The sequence below is a fragment of the Schistocerca americana genome, chromosome 1 (assembly GCF_021461395.2).
Source record: "Schistocerca americana isolate TAMUIC-IGC-003095 chromosome 1, iqSchAmer2.1, whole genome shotgun sequence".
NCBI lineage: Eukaryota > Metazoa > Arthropoda > Insecta > Orthoptera > Acrididae > Schistocerca > Schistocerca americana.
In genome coordinates, this window is record NC_060119.1 from 318,840,765 (window position 1) to 318,851,737 (window position 10,973).

Sequence of the window (10,973 nt, forward strand, 5' to 3'; positions counted from 1 at the left end):
GAGCAGATTCTGCATTAATAATAGTGTTGACTAGGATTGACTTCTAATATTGACATAAATAATCCACCCTGAGCCTTGTGCTGTTGGGATCCAGAGTGTAAAATGATCATACACTGCTAACAGTTATTGAAGGGACAATGAATACTGCATTATACATGAAAAACAGCATAAAATCCACTCTGTGTGGCACCAATTGTGACCTCTTTTGTCCAAATCTTTACTGGTTCACTACTGTGGAATAAGTAACATATGATGTCATGAATGACTACATTGTTTGTTTTAATTTTTAAGCACCCATTCAAAGCAAGAAATATTAGCTAACCAATATGGATCTGAAGGTGGTATCTTGAGTGGTGTAGGATTTTAATTATTATTCTTAAAATGATATTTTCTGTGTTCTTTGGCATGACATCTGTGAGCAGATATGAATAGTTCAAAACAGATATAGGTGAATGGTTTTATAATTAGTTTTTCAAGATGTTTGTATCCTCAGTGGAACATTTTGATTTTACTCATTATTCTGCTTGTTAACATCACCTACTATAAATTCACTTATATGTTCCATGAAGCTTGCTTTGTCTCTAAATGAATTTGTGACAACTGTATCTAATTCTAATGGTCAGCAGAAACTTTCTTTAAACTGAACAACTTCCTCTTGACTTCACCCTCCCCTCCCCCCCCCCCCCCAAAAAAAAAAATCCCTAAAGAAATTGATTTATTTTTGGCTTGCAAGATGCAAAATTTTTGTTACAATATCACACTACCAGGTCCTGGATTATCTAAGCTATATTTTATGAAAGATAATTTCACTAATTATTTGATTTGTTATGTTTCTATGCACAGCTTTATGTCCATAAAGGCAGTGAATTGTGGGGCTCTATTACAAACACTTCTGCATTTATTTCCAGTGACATAACATTCTATTTCACTATATTCACTCTGTAGGTCAATATTATAATTTGCTTATTGTTAGTGAGTAGTCATCTTGTAACATAAGAAGTTTGGTTCTAAGTGCCAGCTTGTAGCCATATGTGCTCTCATTACTCAGCTAGCCACCAAAAATTTCTAATGAGTAACTTATGTATCCAGGACAACCCTAACTGTAGGAACTATGTGGAGGGCTGTGCAGTGAAGAACATTACAGACCTGGAAGAGCTACCATTCACTGAACTCAGCATCAAAAACACAATTCTGTGCTGCAAATAATGTCACCAGTGTACAAAAATGGGTCACCATTCTTCACTGCTTCTGCCAGTTCCCTAAAGTAATGATTGGGTGACAAATGACAAACTTTATTGACTCTGAAGTGAACAGTTATCCACAGCTGCTTGTGTCCTGCATTCTTAAATGCTCACAGAACAGCTCGTGATAATCTGATGAACAGAACTGTCAGATGTGCTACAGCTAACTATATTGTCACAAGACAGTAACTAAAGGGAGTAAAGTAGTCTGTTAGAGGAATATATTTGTACTCTTTACTATGCATGGAAATAAAAATGTTTCACTTTAGTGAGGGGCAGCACTAAAATGACTGAGTGGGATGGCATAGAAGACAATGGAGTTATATACCTGGAAAGACAGGGCTTGAGATTTCCATTAACAAATCCTGACTTAAATTTTCCACCTTTATAACACATATGTAGTTCCTACAATGAATGTACATGGAATTTCCTGTAGTAACCTCAAAAGTCACTCTAATCTACAACACTAATAAACTTGAATATCATTTGTATACTTCCTGGTTGAATAGCAAAAGAGGGACATGCATTTTATTTACTACTACTGATACTGTTGTATTAGAGGACACCTCTTGCGTCATTAGGACAAAGCACAGTGGAAAAATGTTGTATATGTTCATAGTCACATCAATAATTGTAGTAAGGACATGATGTGTATTAGTAAGAAATAAGATTCATACATCAGTTCATGTGGTGTTGCCAGTTCTTGCAGTTAAGTTTGTCAGTCGGTAATGATCCTCTTTATAGAGACTATTTCTCTTCTTTATGATAAATGTTATGTTTTTATGAAGCATTTTTATACGAAACTTCCTAGCAGATTAAAAATGCGTTCTAGACCAGGGCTGTAACTCAAAACATTTGCCTTTTGTGGGCAATTTCTCTACTGACTGAGCAAAACTCAGTAAGCCTCATGACCTGTCCTCAGAGATTTACTTCCACCAGTACCTCTGTCCTGTCTTCCAAGTAAATCTGTAAGGCAGCTTGTGAATTATGCCTGGATATCTCATTGAGTAGAGCAACTTCCAATGAAAGCCAAAGGTTTTTGGTTCAGTTCCTGACCTGGTACGCATCTTTAATCTGCCAGGAAGTTTCATATGTTCTTCGAATACAAGGGTCCCAGGTTTGAGTCCTTGTCTAGCACACAATTCTAAACTGCCAGGAAGTTTAAAATCAGTGCAATTTCTACTGCAGGGTAAAAATTATATCATTTTTATATGATTGTGCACCCTTTGAGTTGTAAATTCTATCTCTCTTCTTTGATCAAGAATCTTGTGACATTTTTAATAGAATTCTTTGTTGTGTACAGATTTCCTCAGCTTTACACACCAACTACATCCACAGTCCTCAATAATCTGTACTATGTATTTCATTTTTGTCTCTTGTGTGAATTGTATGCCTCCAAATGTAATAGACTTTCCACTTTATTTAAGATTTGAATTTGTTCAAATATTTGCATTTTTCTCCTCTCTTACATCTGTACAGTGTATTGTTCCAGGTAGGGATTTCTTTCTTGATCTTACAGCAGTGTTTTTAAGGACATACTGTCTAGTGTAATTTTGTCTCCAAGGTAGTAGTATTACATCTTCTCCCACTTATCATTATACTTGCTCCTTCCACATATTCTTTAAATGAATATGGAGTGAATTAGAATATCCATTCCAGACATAGCTTTCATATATCCTCTACTCTCAGACAGGGGCATTCTATCCTTGTATTCCCCTACGTATTAAAGTAGTGACACAGGCAGTATTAGATACACACTTGTATGTGCATCCTGCATGTAATGTATATACTGGTTGCAGACACTGGTGATGTGAAGGGATGCGTGGCAGCAGTGTCTTTCGTGCTAACATCAGGTGCACGCCATGGGGTGACAGAGGAAGCACTCTCTAGCGAACTGCAGCAGTTGGGGCTGCCACGTGAGCTGAGTGCTGCACTCTGTCGTGTCTACAGTGACAACCTACCTGCTATTACTGCTGCTCTGCGTGACAACTCACTCCGCTGTAAGTCATTTTTCATGTATTTTTCAGGCAACATATTGATCTGGTAAATATGTGTTGAAATGTTCTTACAGCATTCAAAATAGCTGCAGTTGTTGTTCAGTTTTCATTTTGTGTGTGTGTGTGTGTGTGTGTGTGTTATTTCTTCAGAATTGCCACATAATCATTATAACAATTCTTTTAATGCTGTTCTCTTATAAATATACTCTCTTACCACAATTTATTCTGGTGATGGCAGTGTTTGAGATTATGATTCCAATGGTGCTTCCTCTTGCACATCCTTCCTAGAATAAAATCATGATTATGTGCCTGCATTTTGTGGCAAACTTAAGCATTCAACCACAGCATGGGAAGAGCACATTGCTTCACACTGTCACCACAGAAGCTTACATTGAACCCGATGGTTTTCAGCCAGTTCCTGAAATTCCAGCTGGATACAGGCACTGAAGTGTTGTTAATCAATAAGTATTTGTATCGACAGCTTGGCTCTCCTTTGCTGTGAAGGGCCCAGTACCGAGTCGTCTCTTACTGCTGTATGGCCATTCATCTTCTCAGTGAACTGCCATGGTAGCCAACTAGAAAAACATCATACAACATCATACATGTACTACGTCTATTTTATGTACAAAACAGAGCCTTTTCCTGACCTTGACACATTGTGCAATTTGTACAATGAATTTTTCAACCAATAATGGACTGTGTGTTTAATTTTACTACTTACATATCTTCAAAGCATTCAGTGGTGCCAAAATTTTGTAGTGCTCCTTATGCAAATGTGGGTACATTTAAAATGTCACTATAAATGCCCAGTCTGACTTGGATCTCCATCAAATGGTTCACCCAAAAGTTTCATTAACTAAACTGGCTGGAGGGCCAATGTTTTTCAAAGATAGATCTACACATGTTGCTTGATGAAGCATTGAGGCAGCTCCTAACCTTAAATACACCATTCATTTTATACAAGTGCAACTGCTGACTGTTAGAAGTTGCTAGTGCACTCACCATTTACCAAAACTATTTAGAATAATTGATTTAATGTATTCTGCAATGTGTTAATTATTTGGATGATATCATTATAACAGTGTTGACACAAATGAAACTCTACGGAAACCTCAAAACCCTTTTCAAACAGCTCCAAAAAACGGCATATGCTGTCAGTTGTAAAAGAGCAGTTTCTTCACCCGCAATATCAAATATTTGAGTGACAAAGATATCACACCCACACAAGGCTAATTCAGTTTCATCAGTGGTACACAAGCTCCTACTACCCTTAAACAGTTATAGTCAGTCCTGGGTAAAATGATGTACAATGCCAACTTTATTCCCCAAATGGTGCAATCATGCACTCCTTGTATCAGTTGTGCAAGAAGAGCATCAAATATGTGGTTGGCCATCTGTTAACAGGATTTTTACCATGTTAAGGGTAGTCTCAAGGTGATACCATGTCTGATGCCATGTACATAAAGCCTTTCATTGACAGTCAAAATGTATGCACTCCAGTACAGAGTTGCGGCAGCTTTGACCCAAAAGTTGTTGGATGGTTCTGACAGCCAATCGCTTTCACCTCAAAAATATTGACTCCTGTGCAGCTTATCTACTCACAGATCAAGAAGGGGCCTTTAGCAATCATTTACGGGGTCAATACTTTCATTTGTACTTGTATGGTGGCAAATTCCACATGCAGACTGACCACAAACCCTAAATTTCATTGTTTGGGAATCATTCTAAGCTCTCAGAGAAAACATCACAGCACTGTGCATTGTTTTCAAACACACCAATACAGAGGATCTATCGTATCTCCCTCTTGGCCCTGATGCAGATTTCAATCACCAGGAAACATATTTTTTGCCCTGGAACATCATTTACAACAAACTGTGGATGAATTCTCATTGACCATGTGTGAGGCAACCATGGCGTTGTCCTGTGACCCAGTCCTAAGAAAAGTTTATTCTGCAGTACAGAAGGGGTGGCCAGAGTATGTTTCCAGCCTGGCCTAACACGTCTTTCACAGTTATTTGCACTGCACTATAGGCTCAATGCTACGTATGGCATCTTAACACTGACCATGGAGAACTCTGAACACTGGGTCATCATTCCACACTGCTTCATGCCCACATCTTCCATCTTCTTCATGTTTTGCATTGGGGATGACATACATGAAGGCACTGGCCCAGTGCCACAGCTACTGGCCCAGCATCTGTGCTGATGTAGAAGACATTTCATTTCTGTCATGCCTACACCCTCAATCAGGCAGTCCCTGTGCAACATTTCACTTCATGGTCCTGTACTGACCACCCATGGCAAAAGGCCCACATTGATTTTGCTGGAGCTATATGGCTGTTGGTGGTGGACCCCCTCTTGAACTTCTCTTATGTGCCATGGACTCTGCCCACCATCACCCCTATTACCATTTGTGCCCTGTTCGAATTCATGAAGCATGCTCAGCTAGCATTCAGGCCTACCTATGCCTGTGGTGCCTAGGTATGGCAGGCACATTTGGTTGACTTCCAGGGTGGTTCCAACATTTTGTCGGCAGCCATGGACACTTCAGACATTTGATGTTGCATCCGGGTGCATCCGTCTGACCCACCACAACAACCAGCTCCAATTGTGACTGCAGTCACAGTTGGCACTCCTGGCTCCACTGCTGCCTCCAGCCCTTTGGCTGGACACCGGGGTCGCCACTATATGTGCTCTCTCACCCTTGACATACACCCTGGTACATGCTCCACCCCCACCTCTGATGCCACTGCTCACCAGAGGGTTGGTCAATGGATTATGGTGTAGGAGCATATGGAGGTGGAACCACTGCCTCCATACAGACCTTCCCTCACTCTTGTTCCCTTGCTGTCCTGTCACAGCCAGCTTCCCCTGGCACACTGGTCTCCCTCCCACAGTGCTCGGCCAGGCCATCAGGGTTGGCTGGCCCCAATTCCATGGTTCTGTGTCTGTTGGTGGGGTGTTCAACTGCTCCACCCCTCGCCTTTGCCATTGCCCCAGTCCTCTGCCCCATTGGCACTGGTATATGCTGGGACATTTACGATGGCCGTATGTGCTGATTCAGGGGGGAAGGGGGGGGGCGGTCATTTAATGTACCCACAATGGCAAGTATCAATTGTGGCTCAGAGGCGTTACAGCTTGCGGTTGATTACTGCCACCAGTTGAGAGCATGGTATGCCACATGGGTTGTGCCACTCGCAGCAATGGGTCCCGGCAGGCAACAATGATTCACTCAAGTACAGCTGCTAGAGCTACTATCAGTCATGCCATTCTGCTTATTGGATTTTGATGCTGCACTGCCCAGACTTTTTTTGTTCTTGTTAATGGCTTTAATTCAGTGTTTTGCCTTCAACCAACTTGGCTTTGTTTATGGACTATGCATTCATATTGGTGGACAGAAAATTAATGATTAAAGTGACAAAATTTGCCTTTGCTGTCTTAATTGATGTGCTCTTTGTTAAACGAGTACTACTTACAGCATACACATAATTGTGTATTACTTCCATTTGTAATATTTAATATGTCACAGTAACATTTCAATTTTCAACTCATTGCTAAGCAATAATATTGACATGGGGCTATATTGTTCTTATCTAAGTTCTGAGAAAGTCAGTGACATGATACATTCTCTAACCTGCTGTTAGGAGTGTTTTCCTTATACAAGTGAAAAATTTGTTTCTTGATGCTTGAAGCTCAAACTATTGCTGGCATGCTGCGCAATTCACTTAGATGTATTTATGAACATGTTACTTTTCTGTTCTCATGTATGTTTCATCTCACTTGACCATTGTTATTGTTGCATAGTGATGTGTAGAATCTTCAATTTGTTTGTGACTTCACTTTCAAAAAGCTTTTGATTCTGTACCACACTGACATGTGAAACTTAAATTATGTCCACACTGGCATGGTTAGGCAGGTTTGTGGCTGAATTAATAACTTTTTAGTAGGTAACAGACAGCATATTGTCATAGAGTAAGAAAGAAATAATTTTGGTTGAGCCACAAGATAGTTTGAGGGCCATTATATTATAATGCTGACATTGATGTGATTATCTATGGTGAACTATTATCCAATAAGATTTCAGTAATAGCCTGTAAATCTTGACAAAACATTAATTAAATATCAAGCTGTCAACTAGCTGTTAATGTAGAGAATGTAAAGTTGTACATTTCACCAGAAAAAAGATAAAAATGAGATAAGTAACAGCTGACAAAAAGATTTATATACAATCATTTATTCAGAAATGGAATTAAAGTAACATTAATATCAGATTTAATTAGTAGGCCTTTAGTGAAACATATTTTAAAATAATTCTATGGATCTATATGTAGATATGGTCATATATTTATGCATTCTGAGCAATTGTTAGTATCTGAGACAAAATTTCAATGATTCTGAATGCTGTTATAAGTATACAAGGCATACAGTTATGAACATATCATCACTGCTACAAACATAATGCAAAAATTTAGTTACATATGACTGATACAGTGTCACGTAAACTGGCAATAGATTTTTATTTCATGTGTTATGAGTATCCCTGCTGGTTTAGATATAACAGTAAATGATGCATAATTTGTTGGCTGTATGGAATACTGTTTGTGTTCAACCTACGAGCTGTTGTATAATACAGAAGCCACATCTCTTGATATCCTCATGTACACTTTTTTTTAAATTTCAGTGATGCATGTAATTCTGTCCTGTCCTGTCCTGTCCTTTCTCTCTCTCTGACAAATGTATGTCCTTTTGATATGTATTTACAGGTAGTCAATCTGCCTTTCTGTGCTTGGCATCTAACATCCCTAGATGCCAGATGCTCATGATTCTACAGAGGGAGTGTTTCCAGTATACTGCGGTTTTTTTTTTTTTTTTTTTTGTTTTTTTAAAGAAGAATCAGTATAGGAAAATGTTAAATTTGAAACATGTTTTCTTCTCGATGTAGGTGTTCATCAGCCAAGTAAATATTACTTAACCTGTTTATTATTGATAGTCCATGCTTTGAAAATGACTGCCACACTACCTTAATTAAGAAATTACTGTAATAGCCTGTAATGTCTGTACAGTCAAATAAACTTAAGTAGTATCCACTTATGAGGCAATAGCAGTCTGGAGCGGTGGATACTAGGCATCAAACTCGGAGACAAGTTGACGAACAAGTTCATCTGAGGAAAAACATAGGTAACAGACATCATCAAAAGTGTTACCAGATTGAAATGGCAATGGGCTGAGCAAATTGTGAGACAGATGGAGCAGTAATGTGATTTTTCTGGGACATGAAAGCAGCACTGTCAGACCCAGTAGAGAAAGCTTGAATACATCTAGATGAATGCTGGAACACAGTAGTACCTGGTTCCACTAAATTGACTGACTTGGAAAACATGAAAGACTTCCATTCGAATGTGGGTGGATAATGGCAAAAGCAGGTGACAAGCATACCAAAGCTAGCAAATTCACTTGCTTTTTGGAAGTCTTATAAAAGAGGGAAAAGGGTGTGAGAAAATTTGACTACATAATAAATAAGAAGAATACCTTACATGACTTTGTCTCAATGGACACTCAATACAATAAAAGAAGAATATGAGATACTGAAAAGTTTTAAGTGGTCATGGAGCCAGTCAAAAATCCAGGCATAGTGGAAGAGCAAATGTGAAGATAAATCTTAGAGAAGGCAAAGCTAGATGCAGTTAGTAAGATGAATGTAGTAAAATAGAAGCAGCCAGCAGTAATAAAGGTTAGTGTAAGTTGAGGTTAAATGAGCCATAACAGAATACATAGGAATTAAATTTTCACTCTAATGCTCAAGAACTGGTACTAGGAAGAATGGGCAAAAATGTGAGCAGTCTCTCTGGTCCTTGACACTGTGAGACTGGGTGCCTCTTGCAGTAGGACTTGGTGTAACACTTCAGCAGACTCTCCATCAGTATCCGTTCATCATAGCCACACAGAAATCTGCACAGTGATTGCTAGTAACTTGAAGAACAATCTTCCTTTAATGTTGTAGTCTTTTTAGTGGTTGGCCTACAGTAAAAGGGATTAGATGGAGCATAAAATAAGCTTTACATTTTAAAGTATCTCAGATATGTAATCAAACAAGCTGGCACAGTTTGTAAGCCACTGAACTTGTACTGAATTGAACTGATATTAAATATGACAATGCCAGACTTAAAGTTATATGGTTTTAAGTGAACTGCTGACTTAGTCGTCTCATTAGAGTCAATATGCAATAGGTCACTTGAATGAAATATTACATGCATAAAATTTTTCTATTACAGCCTGCAAGACTTGACTTTTAACATTGTAACATCATTGTAGGTATTTCATGGTCCAGAGTATTTTTAATATTAATTCATACACATAGAGCAACATACAGTATGTAAAAAAAGTACAGTGAGAAAAACTTAGCTTTGTATCTTATTGAGATTCTGAATATAGTTTTTGGGGTTGATAAAGAAATAATTTTATCAAATAAAAGTTCAAACAATAACATGTGCCTACTAAGCAGCCTCCTTGGTAATTGAAATGAAGTGCTATTGTTGAAATTATTGCAAAATAGGGTGACCTATCACCACCAACACCAACACCACCACCACCACCACCACCACCAACAACAACAACAACAACAACAACAACAGCAACTCCACAGTCACTTTGAGGCTGCATGAACTAAAACTAATTACATTGTTGGTGCTCCCATTCTCCATATTAAGATCCTCCAGCTTGTTTCTGTTTGTGTGTCTCAAGATCTAATCTCAAAAGCTTGAGGACATTATTGCAGTTGTTAGTAACTTTATATTATGCAGTGATTCCTTATCAAGAGAGCACTGAAATAAATGTGTGGTGCTAAAGAGGGAACATATGAAAAATTTCTTTGTTTGTATCATACTTACTGCACAATGTTTTTATAATCAGGCTAGCATTAAAGGCAGTATAGTTGCTAAGCTATTGTTAGTTTTCAGGTTGCACTAAATCAGTTTTTTTCTGTTCTTTTGATAGTGAGCCATCTGAAAGATGTAAGCTGGCGTGTTGACTTGGTTGGTGGGTCAAATGTTTTGTCTGTTGATGGTGAAATCAGACCAGAAGTGTGCTTGAAGCTTCAGGTGCTTGATTGTCTAACAGGAGAAGAAAAATATCACCAGTTTAACGTGACAGAGGATCATTTAAACATAATGATTGATGGTAAGCTGTTTGTTTATTGCTGTAATCAATTTCGTGTTGGACTCTAAACAGTAATAAATTATAGTGTGTTTTGTGCTGTAAATACTTCAATATTTACATGTTTCAGATCTGAAAAAGGTGACAGGCATTATTGATGGCCTGTAGAACTTCCAGCTGTGAAATACATCAATATAAAACAGTGAAAATCAAAATTGCTTTGTTATGATGGAATTCCATTAAATTGTTTTCTTTCCAGTAATAAATGAGAAATGTATTACTTGATGAAATGTTAAGAAATTTGCCACTTCATATAAGTTACACCATGCATTTCTTATGAGCAACTGTATCAATGGTAATAAACACTTTTTTATATCAGAATGTTATGTACGTTCTATTTAATCAACCTATATTTACCTACTATATAGTTTTCATATATATGCTAATATAAAAGTGCAATCATATTGGATAGCGAATTTGCAGCTGGAATGAGGTTTTCTCAGTAGACAGGCTGTAGCATATTATCTTCGGTGGAGTATTTGGACCTTGCTGTTCATGCTATGTATTAATGATCCATCACAGT

At 38.1% G+C, this 10,973-nt stretch overlaps 1 protein-coding gene across 1 annotated transcript in view; it reads left to right on the forward strand.

Moving 5' to 3' along the window:
- LOC124546627 (COMM domain-containing protein 4) overlaps nt 1-10,771 on the forward strand; it is a 48,901-nt gene extending 38,130 nt beyond the window's left edge. The window contains exons 4-6 of the mRNA XM_047125054.1: nt 3,041-3,241; nt 10,232-10,414; nt 10,521-10,771. Of these exons, the coding sequence (XP_046981010.1) occupies nt 3,041-3,241; nt 10,232-10,414; nt 10,521-10,558 (422 nt within the window). The 3' untranslated portion in view covers nt 10,559-10,771. The remainder of the gene's footprint in view (nt 1-3,040; nt 3,242-10,231; nt 10,415-10,520) is intronic.
- Nucleotides 10,772-10,973: the final 202 nt, after the last annotated feature.